This window comes from Saccharomyces mikatae, assembly GCF_947241705.1.
Source record: "Saccharomyces mikatae IFO 1815 strain IFO1815 genome assembly, chromosome: 4".
Lineage (NCBI taxonomy): Eukaryota > Fungi > Ascomycota > Saccharomycetes > Saccharomycetales > Saccharomycetaceae > Saccharomyces > Saccharomyces mikatae.
In genome coordinates, this window is record NC_079259.1 from 1,271,405 (window position 1) to 1,290,223 (window position 18,819).

An 18,819-nucleotide genomic window follows, 5' to 3' on the forward strand; every position below is an offset into this window, starting at 1 on the left:
CTTTTAACAAATTTACGCTCAACTCTGTTGCCTCATTTATGTCTCTTAAAAAGAGATTCTCGGAAAACACAACATCGGCACTTCCAAAGCGGAGAAGGACCTACCAAGCTTGCATCAACTGCAGATCAAGGAAGGTGAAATGTGATCTTGGTCCAGTTGATAATCCTCACGAACCACCATGTGCTCGTTGCAAAAGAGAGCTAAGAGAATGTTTATTTAGTTCTCAAAAAGTGGTTAAAAATAGCACATCTCCTCACATGGTCAATACAATATGCCAGAGTAAAGGTGAGATACCAAACCACTCAAGAAGACTGATTTCATCAGAAATGGCTTTATCAGAGAAAGGAACCAATGATGAAACATTATTTAAATCAGATGGAGTCAAATGGAAGCTTGAACTTTCCTCTATGCAGAACGCTTTGGAGTTTTTAGCGCAAGCAGCGGGTACTGTAGCTAAAGAAGGAGCAAAGGAAACCATAAAGGATAGGTCCGCAACGCCAAGACCATCCGAAAGCTCTTTGGATACGCCACATCAATCTGCTGCAAATAAAGAATTGAAAACGCTTTCAATAAGTGAATGTGATGCTTCTGCTACGAACACTCCTCACGAAAACATAACAGATACGCTTGCTGCTGCACTAAATTCGAATCAGAAAATGTCCCAATTAATCAAAGAAATCAGTAGAGCTAGGCCCATGCCTACCCGGAGAATAGATGACTTTGAATACATTGGTCCAGATAACTTGCTCACTAAAGAGGAGGCGATTGAACTCATAGAGGCATTTTTTCTCACAATGCATCCATTCTTTCCTAACATACCATTGCAATTGCATGATCCCAAAGAATTAGCAGAATATCCAATTTTATTTTGTTCAATCTTGACCGTTTCTGCTCGCTACCATCCTTTCGATACTTTAGGATTGGATAATGGAGAAAATGGTATAAGGCACATTGAAGTTCATGATAAATTATGGATATATTGCCAGAAGCTCATATCTCAAACAATTTGGGCAGAGGCTAGTACTAGGTCGATTGGTACCGTGCTTGCTTTCATAATTTTTACAGAATGGAACCCAAGGAGTATCCATTATAAATGGTCAGACTACGCAAATGATCCAGAGTTGAACAATGTTGGTGTAAGAGAAAGTAAAAATATTAGCACGAAAAAAGATGAAGAAGGATTGACCGGTGTTGGAGCCATCCGTAGAAGCGACCGGATGTCGTGGATGCTTACAGGGTCTGCTGTAAGACTGGCGCAGGATATGGGGTTTATTGAAAATAGTTCAAAAATATTCATTGTCACTCATATATCTGAGACTACAAGCGCCATGAATATGAACCAAAGGCCTTTACTTGCAGAATCGTTCAGCGTTTTGAATTTGAACGTGAGGAAATTTGACGATGATGGAAATAAAGGTAATGAGAATTACCTTGGGAATGAAAAATTTTACTTAAATGAAATTTTGCCTGATGATGAAAGTAAAAAGAGGTGGAAAAAAGTTTTCAAAGATTCAGAAGATGATGACGATAGCGAGAAGAATATTTTGACGGACTGGGAAAGGGAGTTTTTAAATGATGAATACGTTCTATACTACTCCAATAAAAAAGATGATACCAACTTAGCACAGAATCCTATGCCACCATCACCGTTAAGATTCTCTTTCGCACAAAGAGCCAAGATAGAGATAATTCGAATCTTGTCCATAGCATACGAAACAATTTACTGTGAGAAAAATAAGAGAAAATTGGCAACGACTGATCAAAGACACAACTTGTCCGTTCTAAGTGTTTTTTCTCCCTTAATAGAAGGTTGGCTTAGCAACTACAGAGAAGTTCTTGTCCCTATTTCTGACGTCTCGTTTTTACTAGCTGATAGAAAGAATAAAAAACAAGTATTTGATAACATCAATAGATTAAATGGCGAAACTATTATCACAGATTTCAACTATTGCCAGCTTTACATATTTTCTCTTGCGCTACAAGTAGATGGAAAAACAAGCAGATTGAACATGAACGAGATTATGACAAGCGCAAGGTACGTAGAATTAGCATACCGATCTGCAAAAGAGATACTGAGTTCTGCAAAGCGAGTTTCAAGACAAGGAATGCTAAAGTACATGCCTGTAAGATGGGCGATACGAATAATTAGGTCCATTGCGTTCATTGTGAAATGTTACCTGACACTTACTGGTAGTGAACTAGCAACAAATCCAGACGCCAGAAATATCTTAAAATTGAGTGCAATATCAGTTGACGAAACGTTCGATATCATTCGTGATACTGCAGTAACCTTAAAAGAAGCTACACCTGACGAGTTACATCTTTGTCAGAGGTATGCAGCCATATTAATGTACTTATGTACAGAAATGAAACTTAGAAAAAAATCGTACACAGAACGACCGCCATTATCAACTAACGGTACCACTCCCTTGGAAAGCAATTGTGAATCTTCGCCAGAGGGAGTAGACTTTACTAAGAAACCAACATTTCCCAAAAACATCAGAAGTAACAAGGCTGAGTGTAATTCTGAATCCTCAAAAAAGTCACCAATGGAGGAAATTGATAGCAATCTTAACAATCCGAATAATTTATCATCTAAAGTCATTTTTAACCCCTTTGTTGAACAAAATAATGATACTACAACAACATTGCTGAATAATGAACTTTTTCAGGGCCCATCACTATCCGAAGAAGTTACAGATTGGTTTGGTGCTAGTGAAGATATTGGACTTGGATTTGTAGAGCCATGGACAGAACTTATTGAACAACGCTACATGCAATGTGGAGATGGTGATATTAATAACTTTGAAAACTTATATAATTTATTTGTGAATAGTAATGACATCGATAATGACATTGGTAGTTCAAGGCCGATAACACGTAAATAATGGGAAAGGAAGAATATTATTATCCAGAAGAAAACCAACTGCTCTTGTCATTAAAAAAATACTTATACATAGAGTCCGAAGTTACCGAAAAATTGTTTATAACTCTTCATATTCATTGAGACCGTTTTTAATCATGCTTTTATTTTGATTGCTCAACTCAATCAGCTACTTATTCATTGGTGCAGGGTAGTTTGTCTAAAGAATGGTTATCTATTAAACAAAAAATGGAGCCAGATTAATTGGATCTGTTAAATATACATTAAACATCTTACGCATGCTAAAAAATGAAATATGAGAAATGTGGCGTGAAAACACCAACCCACCCAAAAAAAGAAAAGTAATGCTAAGATATTGAGAGCAATGAAAGTCAGAAAGAAAACAAAGTTTATAAGTTTCATTGCAATTAATTTTCATTATTGCCCCGGGCCTTTTGGGTTTTGTAGTAACAGGGCGCATATATTACTTGAGTGATAAATTTTCCCTCATACCTTGTAGTACAAGCTACGCTAATTATCTCATCTCTGATACTGCTTGTCAATAGATGATTCAAATTCACGTGAGGAATAATGTGGTTTATTGCACCTTCATCCCTATCATGCGGTTCTGAATTTGGGTTGCTTTGGTTTAGGATTTTGTTCAAATAAGATGAATTCAGGTATATTGGTAGATCAGGGATTGGGTATCTACTTAAAAATACCGTCTCTGCTGTTTCTGCATCAATGTTACCGCCTTGCTGTAAAGTAGCAAATAAGTCATCTTGGTTACAGTCAACAACTTTATACGTAAAGCTGGGTTGTTCTTGCGGTGACGAATCCCTGGATTCTCTTATTACGGAAGTCGTACCGCCATCGGCTATATTAAATAAATTTGGAATTTCATTCGAATATTCTAATTTTTCAGGTTTGATCTCGGCCATTAAATCCAAACTACTTGCTTTCAAACGTACAAATGAGTCACGCATATTTACTGAACTTGACCTACTTAAGCCTCTATAATCCGAAAACGGTGTACTGGGCCTTTCAACACCCTTGGCGGAATAGTATGAGGATTTTCGAGAGGAAGAAGAAAATCTCTTGAGTTCTGGCCTTATGGGTGATTCTTCCTCTAGTACTGGCTCCACTTGTGATCCCAAATCTGCTTCATTTCTAAACGGCTCGATCGTGTGGTAACCGGGCAATACTTCAAACCAGTTGACAAAATTGCCTTCTGAATCAGTAGCTGTAGGAAGATAGTTTGAGTGAGTCAATAAGCCATTGATGGAGAATTGTAGTCTATAAATTCCAGGAGGCAAGAATAGATCCGGAAAAAACCATTCCTTATGCACATTATCATAAACCATACGGATCCTTGGATTTAATTGCTTTTCCGAGTCCAAGCTTGCGCTCTCATCCGCATCAACTTCTCTCTGTTCTTTAAGAGCAGAAGCAATATCATTACTTACTATAGAGACTTCTGTGGTTACGGCCATGTTGCTGTAATTCTTCCATTTTAAAATCACTAGAGTGCTTTCTGCGGAGTTTGTTGAAGATATTGAAGACATACTTGACATTGAATTTGAAGGATGCGACATTTCTCTATGCTGCGGTGCAGAATATTGACTTTCATTGTCGTTAATAATTGGATGTAATGGGTGCAAAGGTTGTAAATTTAAACTGTTTGTTAAGATACTCTTTTTCGATTGTAAAGAATGCAAAGAAGCAAATGATGATCTTCTGGAGTTTGAAACCGACTTGAGTTTTTTATTTTGCACTTTCTTCGTCTTAGTCTGGTGCTTGTTTAAATCTCTTTCCATTAGAGTTTTATCACCGTATAACTTCATCATCATTTTAGCTGTAGCAGATATAGGTACGTTAGAATTATCATTAAAGCTTCCTGAGTCTTCCTTGTTACGAATGTTATTTTCACTACTACTATAGTTATTATTATTATTTGAATTTTCGATAGTACATGTTGAATTAGAGGAATTTGCTCTTGAAAGACGTTGCATATCCTTTTTTAAAGCATTTTGTAAAAGAGATTGGTTTAAAACCATATCCTCGCTCTGTAGTACACCCGCCTCTGCATCTATGTTATCACTATTCTTCTCTTTACCTGCCTGTGAGTTCCCAGAAAATGTTGGGTCAGGGCTAAGATACTGATATTGATATGCATGGATAGATGGTTTCTTTGAGTAAGCCGGCTTTAAAGGAGTATCAATGGAATCCATTTTGGTCAAAGGAGGCATTGAAGCTGAGTGCACCGATGAAGACCTTGTTGGGGAAGGGGAAGCAGTAGCTGAATTTTCTAAAAGAGTTTTCTTCAGTGCAATAATACTTGAGCGATGTCTCTCATGGCGTGGGTGGTTGGTTCGTCCGTCTTCTGTTGCTTCGTCAACCGTGGTATAATTTGAAGTAGATAAATTTTCTAGGTCACTCTTGGTTTGTTTAACAGTGGCCATTGATGGACCTGGACTCAAGAATGATGGTGATTTCACCTGTTCTTCAGGCGCACCCACATCGTGATCATCAATTAAAGATAAATTAGCCAGCGTGGTATCGTTTCCATCCGCGGTATTGTTCAAAGAATAATCCTTCTTAAACAAAAGGGAAGGTTCCTTATCAATAGTAGTATCATCGTTAACGCTATCATCACAATCTGTTACTGAATCGTGAGATGCAAGTAGCTGCATTCTAGAAGGAATGGTGCCATTATGACCGCTAGTATGACTAACGTGTCTTTTATGAATACTTTTTCTATTGTTAAACAATTGAGAGGTTATGCTCCCCTGACGATCTTTATTAAATGTTTCATGAAAATGATATCCATGTTCCTTTTTGGTTGAATGCGATGGATCCTGAGTAGAAGGACTGTTCCCCATGATGGCAGCAACTTAAATTAATATGACAGTTCCACTTTCCAAGAGACCGGTCCCCACGCAAAAAATAAAAGGAAAAGAAAAGCTAAGTAGCAAGCTGTTTTATCTAGATATTCTCTTTTACCCGATATACTGACCATTGTTAATTGCTAGTATTATCTCTTTCATTGAAAGACAATAGGAAAAAAACAAAAGTGAAAGGGTCTTGTCATCGTCACTAGTGATATAATTTCACAATTCGTCCCACACAGTACTATATATACTATACACATGTGCTACAAAAGTTGTTTGACCAAGGTAGTTTGTAGGTCATGAGCTCTCACTACGATTTCACAATCATCAGTAAATTCTGCCTTAGTCATTAATTCGCAGCATAGATTATCAATGTCCAAAGAAGAATACTTTGGCAAGGAGGAGATCTCTTTGAGAATGTGACAGCAAGATGTATTTTGATTTGATATAGCGCTACTGATACGTCTGATGGCTTCAGAACGGATTCCAATATTTTCTCTATATGGGGCAGACGCTGGAACTATCGAATCTAAAGACTCTTGGTTCAACAGACGTTTGGTTATCAGTTCGCATTTGATCTCTTTATTCAACAACGGTGTATCCTCCGCACACTTTCCGTTGCACTTGCCGTTGCACTCATTTTCTTTAGCAGGGGAAACCACGCTGGAAAGCAAGATATCGTCATTGGCTTCGTCAAGAAAATACATATTGTCTGTTTCACTAGGGAATGCTAATGGTTCCACTTTATCGGAAGAAAAATCTCCAAAATGCTCTGAAAGATGGCTACGAATGTCGTAGTCCAAATGGTTTATACCGGTCAGTTTGTCATTGAATGTAACATCAAGACTAAAGTCCAGTTTTTTACTGTCATTAGCACTCTTATCGCTGATGGCAGAGGGATCTGTTCGATTTTCAGAAGGAAAATTCCATGTATTTGTCAGCCTAGGTGTGCTGCACAAACCCACGTCCCAAGTAGAATTTCTGCTACTATGAAGGTGCGTTTCTACTTCTGTATCTGTATTGACCGTGGTGTTTCTAATTACCCTAAAAGATGGCAGGGTCTCTGTAGTTTCATTAATCTTGGTAGAGGCTTCCTTCTCTGTATACTCTCTCTTCTGTGGCTCCTCATCTTTTTCTCGTTCTTGCTGTTCTTGTAGATCATCGAGGAATGCTAGTATCCTTTCGTCATTCACATTCTTGGCTCTATATTTCGTAACTTCCGACAATAAACTCTTTAACGAGCTTTGTAGAAAATCAATTACCGACTTGTTCTGTGCATCCTTCTGTTCTAATAACTCAATCCTTTCCAGCAAACTTTTCAATCTGGCTTCTTTCCTGTCTCGGAACGCTCTTTGAGCTGCCCTGTTCTGTGCAGTTCTCCTATTCTTGGCCTCAGAGTCAACTCTCTTTCGACCGGGTCTACCAACCTTCCTTTTTGGAATCCCATCTTTGTTTGCTAGCACCTGCTCACTCATTGACGCCAGCCAGACATACTGGGCTTCATGAAGAGATAGAAACAAATTTAGCGTAACTTAATCTTCTATTACTTATATGATGCCCTAAAGGTAACACCCCATTCGTATGAAACTATAGTAATACGGTATCAATTAACTATGAAGAACACTATTTATGCTGTCTTGAAAACTAAAAACGCCAGTGGACCGATATAGAAGTAGATAAAATGGCCCTTTTCGTGGGTTACATAGCTCCCGAAGTTCTTACCGACGATAACGTGCCAGGTATTGCCGTACTTGACATCTAATGGCTTCTTAATTTTCTCAGCAATGTCTCTTTCCAACTGGTACTTGTCCAGGGCATCTTTGCTAATAGTTAAAATATCCTCCTTCAATTCATCAGTCTAAGTATCCTCTTGTTAGTAAACATGAATACATGCAATTATCATGTTAGACTTACATACCATATCAGACGCCTTAACGATAGCTGCGATTCATGGAAGAAAACCTCCGTCTTCCCCGAGTTAGTAAAGGAAGATTATATAGAAAGTCACAAAATATAATGGGAGATTTAACTGACATACGTGTACTATTGTTTTCACCACTCATGTTTGGCTCAATTACTCTTTCTTTGCGTTGTTTCTCGTCTTTTTCTTTATCTGGTAGTAGTTGCATGGGCTTTTCTTTTCTGCAGTTTCGCTAGTTTGTAAACTCCACTTAAAGGGAATAGAGATACCAAGCCATGAGATAACAGGACAAGGGGATGGACACATAAACGCGCCTCCATATACGTACTATATAACGACGAAGAGTACTACACAGCTAAACAAATGGACTATAATATATTTGAAGGAATAAATGAGCAACAAAGCAGCGCATCAGAGATGGATCTCTCAGAAGAAGATAACAACCCATTTGTGGGCACTCATCACCTGTATGCTTCAGGAATCGGGACTACTATCGATGAAGTTCAGCCGGAAAATGTGAATTCTCCCCCTTCTTCGTCATCTTTGCCATCTAGCCCTGCTCATTCCTCATCTGCTGCTTCTTCGGGAGAGTTTACGGCTTCTTCTACCTCCTCAAATGCCGTTGTGGAAGCTGATGCAGAAACGGAGCCGTTTGTTTCTTTGTCGATGTCCACTACCGCTACCATCAACAAGGATGCTCTGCATGATCCTAATGGGAGTGAACAGATTCAAATTATTGATGCTGGCGATTTCAAAGACCCTTGGGGAAAACACGCTATCGGTTACGTAATTTTGTATGAAAACAACAAAATTATTAGAAGGTACTCGGAATTTCATTCCTTGAGACAATCTCTTGCTAGACTCCTTCCTACAATAATCATTCCACCTATCCCGTCCAAACATTCTCTCTTTAAGTACATATGGAGCCCTATAAATGCCACAAATGATTCCAAAATCATCTCCACCCGAAAGAAAATGCTCAATTCATTCTTATGCAACTGTTTGGATATTCAAGAAATAAGTAATGACATCGTATTCCAAAAATTTTTGAATCCTGAATTCAACTGGAAAGATGTTTTAAGCTCATCACCAATAATAATACTGCCTTTGAATAACCTTTTAGCTCCACCATTAAACCCAACCAAGCCAAGTCCCATGCATTCTATTCTACCAATTCCATCCAATTCGTCTTTGAAGAACTACAATTCCATTTGGCAACAACACATCACAATAAAAAGTAACAGTAAAGTTTCTAAGCTCCCAATAGAAATTCTACAAAACGAATTGCAGTTTACACATATTGAAAACCTATTTCAAAATTATAAGCGAATATTCAATCAGATATTGAAAAATATAAGATCAAATAAGTCACATTTCCACTCTTTGTCCACATATTTTGCTGAATTGGGTGCATATTATAACGCTTTTAGTTTAGAGAATGACATAACCATTTCCAACAGCCTCCACCAACATAACAGCAACTCAAATAACCCAATGATGGAAATCATCAGCCACATCGAAAAGATAGGCCACTCATTCGATATTATATACATATCTTCCGAGATATTGATAGAGAAATACAACTCTGTCCTTGAGGACCCCATCAATGAGTTATTACAGTTCCTGAATGAATCATTCAGAGTGTTAAATTTCAAAAAGTTAAAGTTTTTGCAATTTAAAATCTTAGAGAAACTGATTATCGAGAAACAGGCTAAACTCTCGAACCTTACCGAGATTGAAAACCAATTACAAAAGATCAATGAAAGCCTGATGCATTCGACTATATTAACAGATGATAATACCATAGATATAAAGCCCGCTGAACCAACATCTATCACAAAGGACGTGAGATCGCTATCGAAATCAAGCTCAACTTCAAATTCCCGTGGACATCAAAACGAAATTCATATAGGTGCAAGCAAACTGAACTACAAAACTTCTACACCAACAATGAATTTGAACAAACTGGAAGTCAAACAATTAACTGAACAAGAGAGATCGAAACAGATAAAACAATTGAACCAAGATTTATCTAAGTTAAAAGATTGTTTATCGATTTGTGTATCGGATATGGTAGAAATCAACACTTCGTCCTACAATAGCTTAATGCATGCATATAAACATATTCACCTGACCATCGCTAAGATTTTGAAGCTTTTTACAACTAGCTTCAAAGCCTGGATCAAAGAATGTCTGAAAAATTGGAAACTCGCCAAGTTACAAATCGACCAGGCATTATAAAAACCACAAGCATTACATATCATGTTACAGATAGCGTATACATACATATACTTGATGTATATACTTGAAAAATCTCGAATATTACATCCATATTATCATCTTCGTTTCCTTCTTACCCGCTTTCTGCTTTATCCGGTGGCAAAATTAACATAAATAGAACTTGCATTTTATAAAGAAACTGTTATTACGAAACCAAACAACTGACCTACGCAAGCAAACCATATTATTATCTGTAAGATGTTTAATAATCATGAAATTGACACTGTATTGAGCACTCTCCGCATGGAAGCTGACCCTTCTTTGCATCCTTTATTCGAACAATTTGAGAAATTTTATGAGGAAAAACTATGGTTCCAATTGTCGGAATGCTTAACCAAGTTCTTTGATGATGTTAAATCCACACCATTGAGACTAAGACTTTATGATAACTTTGTCTCTAAATTTAATGATAAGATCAATCAATTGTCAGTAGTGAAGTTTCTGCTTTCCTCTTTGAAGGACTCTAAAGACTTTGATGAGTCTTTAAAGTATTTAGATGACTTAAAGGATCAATTCCAACAACTGGACTCTAAAAAGCAGAGAAATGATGGTTCAAAAGATCATAAAGATGGTATTTTATTGATAGATATTGAAATTGCCAGAACTTACCTATTAAAGAAGGATCTAGTTAAAGCAAGAGATCTACTAGACGATTTGGAGAAGACGTTGGATAAAAAGGATTCTATGCCATTAAGAATAACAAACAGCTTTTATTCTACGAACTCCCAGTATTTTAAATTCAAAAATGACTTTAATTCCTTCTATTACACAAGTCTTTTGTATCTTTCCACATTAGAACCATCTACAAGCATTACCTTAGCTGAACGTCAACAATTAGCCTACGACTTGAGCATTTCAGCATTACTAGGTGACAGAATCTATAATTTTGGTGAACTTTTACATCATCCAATAATGGACACTATCGTCGATGACACCAATTATGACTGGCTATTCCAATTATTGAATGCTCTAACCGTTGGTGACTTCGATAAATTTGATTCATTGATTAAGGTTCAAATATCCAAAATTCCTATATTGGCACAACATGAATCGTTTTTACGACAAAAAATCTGTCTAATGACATTAATTGAAACAGTTTTTGTCAGAAATATTAGAATGCTTTCATTCGACAATATCTCAGAAGCAACACACTTACCAAAGGATAATGTCGAACACTTGGTTATGAGAGCCATAAGTTTACGTCTATTAAAGGGTTCTATTGATCAAGTAAATGAGCTGGTTACCATCTCTTGGGTCCAACCAAGGATCATAAGCGGTGACCAAATCACAAAGATGAAAGATAGGCTGGTTGAATGGAATGATCAGGTAAGAAAACTGGGCGAGAAAATGGAAGCTCGTGGTCAATCAATTTGGGTTTGAGTCATTGGTAGTTATATATATATATATATAAAACACGCACATATATATGTATACACTGAAGTAAAATTAACTATCGATGAATAGTATCAAAGATATACTTTGCAACTTTACCATTTTTATATACATCATTATGCAGACCTAAATCGTCCAAATATAACTTGAAACTCAATTGGTAGTTCTGAAGACAAGCAATTAAAGAGTTTGTTTGTTTTAACGTTAATAATTCATCCTGGTAAGAATGCACTAAGTGGATATCAATGCGAAAGCAAGAAAGCGCTTTTTTCACATATGTCATTACTCTAAAAGGTTCTTCCTCATACAATTGAATGCCATCAGGGAATGCTAGTCTTGTGAAACACTCATATTGAGGATACTCCTCCAACAGTTCCTTTAATGAGTATATGCCATCCAGTAAAAATACTCTCTTTACGATCTTCAAAAGTTCCAACATTTGCAATTGCGCCTCATTCATCCTCTCTTGAGAATGTTTTAGTACAGATAATATTTGCCAGATAAAGGTAGCTCCAACAGAATGACCCACTATATTGAGGTTTGCCAATCCCTTTTCTTTAACAAGTCTCGTTATATTTGCCACAGCGTCATATAAGTTTCTAGGGTTTGAGATCTCTGGTGATAATCTATACTCTATAGAATATTGACAAACGCTTGACTCAGTATCCATCGATTCGATCATATTGGATAATTGATTGAAATCATTAGGTGTATTTTCAGGATCATTCCACGCACCACCATGTATATATATAATAGCTTCTCTGGTGCTTGGTGAAATTTCCTGGAATGTCAATGTCTTGTTGAATAATGTTATATCTGGTGAAATGGTTCTTATTGTAGTAGACATACTGATGACCGCCTATAAGTTATTGTTTGCCTTCATTATTTATTTACAAGAATTGTTGCAACCTCTCGCAACACTATAATTGTTAAAAAATATATCATGCGGTGCGTACTTTATAGAATATTGAAGAATATTCTTTTGAGTATAGATTGATTAGTTTACATACTTTCTTTCTTAATATCTACAATGTGTATATGAGAAGAGTAACATTAAAAACAAGTGCAGAGCATATTTTGTACATCTATTCCTTGACTTTTGGTTTGGACCATTCAACACGTAAAATTAAATTCATGTAACCTCTACCATCTAAGAAACGTAAAGCTTGTTCTGCAACTTCTTCGCTGGAAAAGGTAACAAAAGCAAGACCTCTTGATTTACCTGTTTCTTTGTTTCTAACAACCGAAACTCTTGGGATAGGAGCGAACGGAAACAATAATTCTTCTCTCAAACTGTTTTCGTCGGCATTCTCATTAACTTGCATAATCTTCAAAGTACACATATCATCACGTTCCCTAGAGTCTCTGTAAGCATCAGATGAAGGATCTCTCGCCCCAGCACGGCGAGAAGGTGGAACATATTGCCCTGGAATGGCACCAGCCCCACCAGCTTGGCCACTCTTTTCTTCACTAATAGCTTCAGCTCCGCCTTCACTAGTGGCTGGGTCTTCTAATGCTGAAAGTTCACTCAAAATGGTTTTGAAAGGACAGTTCATGGTCATATGATCATTGCCACATAATCTACATTGTAGACCAGTTTTTGTGAGACTTGCCTTTTCTTTTTGTATTCTCTCTTCCTCAGCTTGTTTCCAATTCCTACTCAATCTTAACTCTACTTCTTCACCTAATCTTGCAGTAACAGCACTTGGACCAGCTGGCGAACCCTTTTCAGAACCATACTTATGCCAGTGTTTTCTTTCTGCGACAGATTTATGAACTTTTTCCAATACTTTAACCTCTTTTACTTTTTGAGTAATCTTGTACTTGACACCATCCTCGATTTTGTATGAGATGATAGATCTAGATCCATCTGGGTTCTCTATAATCTCCTCTGGTGCAACTTCACTCATTATTCCTGACAAGTTTTGATCTTTTGGTACCTGTTATATGACAAATAACTAGGGCCTCTCTTCCCTCTCTTTTGCCATCGTGATAATTTTTCACTTTTCACAGTTATTGAAAGGAAAAATTTTTAGTTTCGTTGCAAGCGATAAGTATAAATTAGTAAATGCCTTAAAGATATTATTTACAGGATTATACTTTTATTATCTACAGTTCCTTGACCTCCCAACTAGGTGAGACAGTCACGCCCTCGATTCCAGGTCCAATTACAGTGCTCACTCCTCTTTTGTTTAAAAGATATTTTTCTGCGACTCTATGAACGTCTAGGAGAGATACGTCCAAAAGTTGCTCCCTTCTTACTTGCTTCATATCATCTGTAACATCGGACATAAAGTACATCACACCTTCACCTTTAGGGCTTGTAGGTGCATCTACTTGCTGAAATATTGTCAGCTTGGCTTCGTCAAGGTCCGTCGCACCCCACTTAGCATCGTTCAGTATATACTGTCCACTATTCTTGAAAGTTTCTAGGCTATTCAAAGGTTGAGGATCCCTGTAAGAATAGAAACTAAAAACACCCGCTAAAGCACTATAGGAGGCTCCGCCGCCATATGCGCCGCCCTTCTCTCTCACCTCTCTGTGTAGATGTTTGAATGTCAGCATATTAGACATAACTTGCAATGCAGCACCGTCCTTATGTGTGTACGGCACACCTAATAAGGTCTGGGATGTATAATGAACTTGGAAAGGGAACTTGATTAGTGTAGGTTTACCTTTTGATTCAATAAGAGGATAGTTGGATGTCTTTGGACCGATTAGCGAACTGTCACTATGAGGTAACTTCTGCATGAATTTCGAAATCTGGCTTTCCACTATTTTCGCTTGAACATCAGAGTCTGTAGTGATAAAAAACTTCATGTCTTTAGCATCAACAATATACTTTTGTAATTCAGTTAACTTGTCCACTATTTCTCTTTGGAAAGTTTCTTCATCATCAAGTAGGTTGTGCATTTTATTTATAAACTGTAATTGTTCAATACCATTCAGAGTTTCATTTATAGCTCTGCTTGATCTGTAATGGGCCGCAGAATAACCTCTCGCAAATGCATGGCCAGAATCAGCCACGGAAGATGTGTTTGAAGATGCTAACAGGCGAATCAGAACCTTTAATTTATCACTGTTTTTTTGGAAATCAGTTTCTAATAAGAGTTTTGACCAAAACTCAAAAATGTGATCGCTTTTGGAATTTAAAGACCACCCGTCAAACCCAAAAATCAAGTGAGGTTCAGTAGTATTAGGATCTGATGTGACTTCCACATGTGTCGATATACCGCCTGTATGCAATTTTATTTGATCTTCTATTTCACTGAAAGGTTCTTTCGTTGTTCCTAGGCTAGTCAACGATTCAGCAAACAGTGGTAAATATGGGAAGAGCTCATATGGAATGATGTCATTTAACAAACGTTTACCTCTGATATATGTAATACCATTGGTATCAGTGACCCTAGACATTGTTATATTTTTCTTTTGAATGGAATATTCGTCGCCCATCCTTGGAATGTCTTTTATTTTTAAGGTGGGTAAACACGACAAATCCTCTTTTTCATTTTGTTTCTCTTGTAATAGTACACCACGTTTAAAAATATTCTTCTTGTCTTGTTCATCTAGGGTAGCAATTTTTTTCTTTAGTCTTGTTTTCTCTTCATCTTCCAAGGACTTGGAAAAGTCTTTGGAGCCTTGGATAGAAAAGGTAAAACACGGTTTCTCCACAATGTACTTGCGAATTAAATTTTTAAATAAAGTGTCACCCTTAGTTTCTAAATCATCTCTAAATTTTTGCAAAACTTCCTCAAACAGCAGGCTATCAAAGGGATCAATTTTGTTTGTCCAACCAGGTAATATGGAATACAGTAACTGAAGCCCAAAATCCGCCTTTTGATCCTTCTTAGATAATTCCAATTGCTGAATTATAGCATCAAAACGCTTGCGGTCAAACGGATGTTCTGCTTCTAACAGGTCATGAAAAATACCATTTACAGTGTCTTTGAATCTTGCAAGATTGCTTACACCTTGAATACCCACGGTTAACAGGTTCACTGCTGCAGTTGGCTCAACACCTGAATTCACCGAGAATTCAAGACCAATTTCCGATTCAATTAATTTTTGATACATTATAGAAGAGTGACCTTCCATTAACAGATTCCCCAACACTTTCAGCAAAAAAGTATCATATATATCCTGTGGTCTTCCACATATCCATGTCATCGAGGATTTCATCTGTTTTTCTGGTGGAAGCATGGTATCAACTTGACCTGCTAGCTTGACATCAACATTTTTGTCTAAAACGATGGGAAGTAACAACTTATCCTTACTTCTCCTTTTCCCATACCCAGAAAACTGCTCGTTTAAATGTTTCAATGTATCCACTAATGGTAAATTACCATATGTGAAAGTTTTTGCGTTGGAAGGATGGTAATTACTATGGTGGAAATCCAAGAGATCGCTATATTTTAAGTCTGTGATTTTCATAGGGTCTCCACCAGAGTTGTTCAGAGAGGGATAAATGGACTGTTGAAATTTGCTCCAGAAATAATAATTGGCATTAGATATTTGACCTTTCATTTCATTATAAACAACGCCTTTGAAAACAATGTTGCTCTCCGGCTCTGTAATGTTTTCATGTTCTAACCTCCAACCCTCTTGATCAAAATCTTCTTGCTTAAGCAATGGATTCAAAGTGGAATCTAGATAAACACCTCTCAAATTTGCGAAGTCCTGAGGATTTGTTGTGGAGAAGGGGAAAAATGTATAATCTGGACCCGTCATAGCGTTCATAAAATTAGCTAAAGATTTATTTAGCATCTTAAAAAAGGGGTCTCTAACTGGATATTTCACAGATCCGCACAACGTTGTATGCTCCAGGATATGAGGCACACCAGTAGCATCAGGAGGATTGGTCTTAAATGCAATGCTAAATACATTGTTCTTATCATCCCTGTCAATATGCAAATGCTCAGCCCCCGTCTGTGAATGTACTAGATCCACGGCTGTGAGCCTCAGCTCCGGAACCGGCAGTATTCTTCTCACTTCATAGCCATGTAATATACCACCAACTGGATATTTTCTAACCGCTTGAGCTTGTGCATATGAAGACGCAAACCGCTGGAAACGCAACATGAATAGAGCGTATACTTACCAATTGCCTTTGGATTCAAGGGTACCTCTAAATGATGAGTTGATGAGGATAATTTCTTGTTATTGTACCGTCAATGCTTGTTGAATACTTCAATTACCTGCTACAATATATTCACCCTAGACCCCTCTTCTATGCTTATCACGGTCTACGAGAGCAAATTTTTTACATCCTTCGTTTTTTTGCCACTCAAAGGGGTTTAAAAAGGATTTGGAAAAACAACTTCCTTTCTCCTGGATACACATTACTTAAGTTATTTATACATAACAATTATCCAAGAAACCGTAGGGATAATGTCTGACGCTCAAGAAACACACGTAGAACAGCTACCAGAATCTGTTGTCGACGCACCAGTCGAAGAACAACACCAAGAACCACCACAGGCTCCAGAGGCTCCAGAGGCTCCCCAAGCTCCACAGGAATCCGCTCCACAGGAACCCGCTGCACAAGAACCACCAGCTCCGCAAGAACAACATGATGTTATTCCACCATCCCATGCTCCAGTTTATGAAGGTGAAGAATCTCAAAGTGTTCAAGATTACCAACAAGCTCACCAACACCACCAACCACCCGAACCGCAACCATATTATCCTCCTCCTCCCCCAGGCGAACACATGCACGGTCGTCCACCAATGCATCATCGTCAAGAAGGAGAACTGTCGAACACTAGATTGTTCGTTAGACCTTTCCCATTAGACGTTCAAGAATCTGAATTAAATGAAATATTTGGTCCATTCGGACCAATGAAAGAAGTTAAGATCTTGAACGGCTTTGCGTTTGTTGAATTTGAAGAATCAGATTCCGCTGCCAAAGCTATTGAAGAAGTTAACGGTAAAAGTTTTGCCAACCAACCTTTGGAAGTTGTTTACTCTAAATTGCCTGCCAAGAGGTACCGTATCACCATGAAAAACTTACCAGAAGGTTGTTCATGGCAAGATCTTAAAGATTTGGCAAGGGAAAATAGTTTAGAAACTACTTTTTCTAGTGTCAATACCAGGGATTTTGATGGTACTGGTGCTTTGGAATTCCCAAGTGAAGAAATCTTAGTTGAGGCTTTAGAGAGGTTAAACAACATTGAATTCAGAGGTTCTGTTATTACTGTTGAAAGAGATGACAACCCTCCACCTATCAGAAGATCCAACAGAGGTGGTTTCAGAGGTCGTGGCGGCTTCAGAGGCGGCTTCAGAGGTGGTTTCAGAGGTGGCTTCTCTAGAGGCGGCTTTGGTGGTCCTAGAGGTGGATTTGGCGGTCCTAGAGGTGGTTATGGTGGCTATTCTAGAGGTGGTTATGGTGGCTACTCCAGGGGCGGCTACGGTGGCTCCAGAGGTGGTTACGATAGTGCTAGAGGTGGTTATGATAGCCCAAGAGGCGGTTATTCCAGAGGTGGATACGGCGGCCCAAGAAATGATTACGGCCCTCCAAGAGGTAGCTACGGTGGTTCAAGAGGTGGTTACGATGGTCCAAGAGGCGATTATGGTCCTCCAAGAGATGCATACAGAACTAGAGATGCTCCACGTGAAAGATCTCCAACCAGGTAAGCCATTTATATATAGTTGAAAAAGAAAAAAAAGCAGAAATTAACATAAGATATGAACTGTTTTGAAATTTAAATATGAGATTGAAAACAAAAGGACAGGAAAATACATCGTATTAAATGTTGAAAAGCTTTTGTTGAAGAACTTACTTCCCATTCCCCTCCCTTTTATTAAGTATAGTTTTTGTTTATTAATAAGTTTAGTGTTTAGAAGATCCCAAATTATATGATTGAAAACAGAATTGTTTGTCGTGAGTCCCTATTCACTCCATTAGATAGAATTCCCCTACGATGACATAAAACATCCTTTTTACAACGGAGTTTCATTTTCCTATAGCTGTGTTGTTACAGCTTCTGTATGGGATTTACTTAGGCCCTTCTTTTCGTGTAACACTACTACTACCTTTAGTTTCTTATGTGTCTTTTTTTGTGTTTTTGTTCCATTGCACGCAATTATCTTTTATCAAATGGATTGTACCATAAAACTAACAAGAATAATTTCTACTTAGATCATCTAGTGAGAATCTTTTCTTCAAGTTATGAGTTAAAAAATATAATTGACTATCCTAAGATTGAATTGTTTTTGTTCTCTCGTGAGTTTACTGGGTGGAAAACTCAATCAGATAATAAAGTCGTTTTTCCCAATTTCTAGTAAGAAGTTGAGAAATTACGGCCATCTTGTAGTTTCGCCCTATTTTTTGTGACAAACCAGCCCAATTTATGTACCTTATTATCCTTTTCAAGTAAGAAGAATCTCCCTTTCTATACGAGAGTTCTCATATGGAATGAGAGGATCAATGGTGGAATAAAAACTTCACAAAAAGAGTACGTCATTTGAAAAGA

General features: G+C 37.6%; 10 protein-coding genes across 10 annotated transcripts; 4 read left to right on the forward strand and 6 right to left on the reverse strand.

Moving 5' to 3' along the window:
* Positions 1-38: 38 nt before the first annotated feature.
* Positions 39-2,888, forward strand: ARO80 (Aro80p; the record flags this gene model as incomplete). The annotated part of the gene is made up of 1 exon (XM_056221621.1): positions 39-2,888. One exon carries the CDS (start codon positions 39-41, stop codon positions 2,886-2,888), a length of 2,850 nt encoding a protein of 949 aa, XP_056081393.1.
* A 403-nt stretch (positions 2,889-3,291) lies between these two features.
* SIP1 (Sip1p) lies at positions 3,292-5,745 on the reverse strand (the record flags this gene model as incomplete). Its single annotated transcript, XM_056221622.1, has 1 exon — positions 3,292-5,745. One exon carries the CDS (start codon positions 5,743-5,745, stop codon positions 3,292-3,294), a length of 2,454 nt encoding a protein of 817 aa, XP_056081394.1.
* A 272-nt stretch (positions 5,746-6,017) lies between these two features.
* On the reverse strand, positions 6,018-7,229 carry CAD1 (Cad1p; the record flags this gene model as incomplete). Its single annotated transcript, XM_056221623.1, has 1 exon — positions 6,018-7,229. One exon carries the CDS (start codon positions 7,227-7,229, stop codon positions 6,018-6,020), a length of 1,212 nt encoding a protein of 403 aa, XP_056081395.1.
* A 152-nt stretch (positions 7,230-7,381) lies between these two features.
* DYN2 (dynein light chain) lies at positions 7,382-7,817 on the reverse strand (the record flags this gene model as incomplete). The annotated part of the gene is made up of 3 exons (XM_056221624.1): positions 7,382-7,612; positions 7,673-7,695; positions 7,793-7,817. 3 exons carry the CDS (start codon positions 7,815-7,817, stop codon positions 7,382-7,384), a joined length of 279 nt encoding a protein of 92 aa, XP_056081396.1.
* A 221-nt stretch (positions 7,818-8,038) lies between these two features.
* Positions 8,039-9,916, forward strand: SNX41 (Snx41p; the record flags this gene model as incomplete). Its single annotated transcript, XM_056221625.1, has 1 exon — positions 8,039-9,916. The coding sequence occupies one exon, from the start codon at positions 8,039-8,041 to the stop codon at positions 9,914-9,916; it is 1,878 nt and encodes a 625-aa protein (XP_056081397.1).
* A 237-nt stretch (positions 9,917-10,153) lies between these two features.
* RPN9 (proteasome regulatory particle lid subunit RPN9) lies at positions 10,154-11,335 on the forward strand (the record flags this gene model as incomplete). Its single annotated transcript, XM_056221626.1, has 1 exon — positions 10,154-11,335. The coding sequence occupies one exon, from the start codon at positions 10,154-10,156 to the stop codon at positions 11,333-11,335; it is 1,182 nt and encodes a 393-aa protein (XP_056081398.1).
* A 70-nt stretch (positions 11,336-11,405) lies between these two features.
* Positions 11,406-12,194, reverse strand: BNA7 (arylformamidase; the record flags this gene model as incomplete). The annotated part of the gene is made up of 1 exon (XM_056221627.1): positions 11,406-12,194. One exon carries the CDS (start codon positions 12,192-12,194, stop codon positions 11,406-11,408), a length of 789 nt encoding a protein of 262 aa, XP_056081399.1.
* Positions 12,195-12,432: 238 nt separating this feature from the next.
* On the reverse strand, positions 12,433-13,257 carry TIF35 (translation initiation factor eIF3 core subunit g; the record flags this gene model as incomplete). Its single annotated transcript, XM_056221628.1, has 1 exon — positions 12,433-13,257. One exon carries the CDS (start codon positions 13,255-13,257, stop codon positions 12,433-12,435), a length of 825 nt encoding a protein of 274 aa, XP_056081400.1.
* Positions 13,258-13,456: 199 nt separating this feature from the next.
* On the reverse strand, positions 13,457-16,426 carry CYM1 (pitrilysin family metalloprotease; the record flags this gene model as incomplete). Its single annotated transcript, XM_056221629.1, has 1 exon — positions 13,457-16,426. The coding sequence occupies one exon, from the start codon at positions 16,424-16,426 to the stop codon at positions 13,457-13,459; it is 2,970 nt and encodes a 989-aa protein (XP_056081401.1).
* Positions 16,427-16,735: 309 nt separating this feature from the next.
* On the forward strand, positions 16,736-17,980 carry NPL3 (mRNA-binding protein NPL3; the record flags this gene model as incomplete). Its single annotated transcript, XM_056221630.1, has 1 exon — positions 16,736-17,980. The coding sequence occupies one exon, from the start codon at positions 16,736-16,738 to the stop codon at positions 17,978-17,980; it is 1,245 nt and encodes a 414-aa protein (XP_056081402.1).
* Positions 17,981-18,819: the final 839 nt, after the last annotated feature.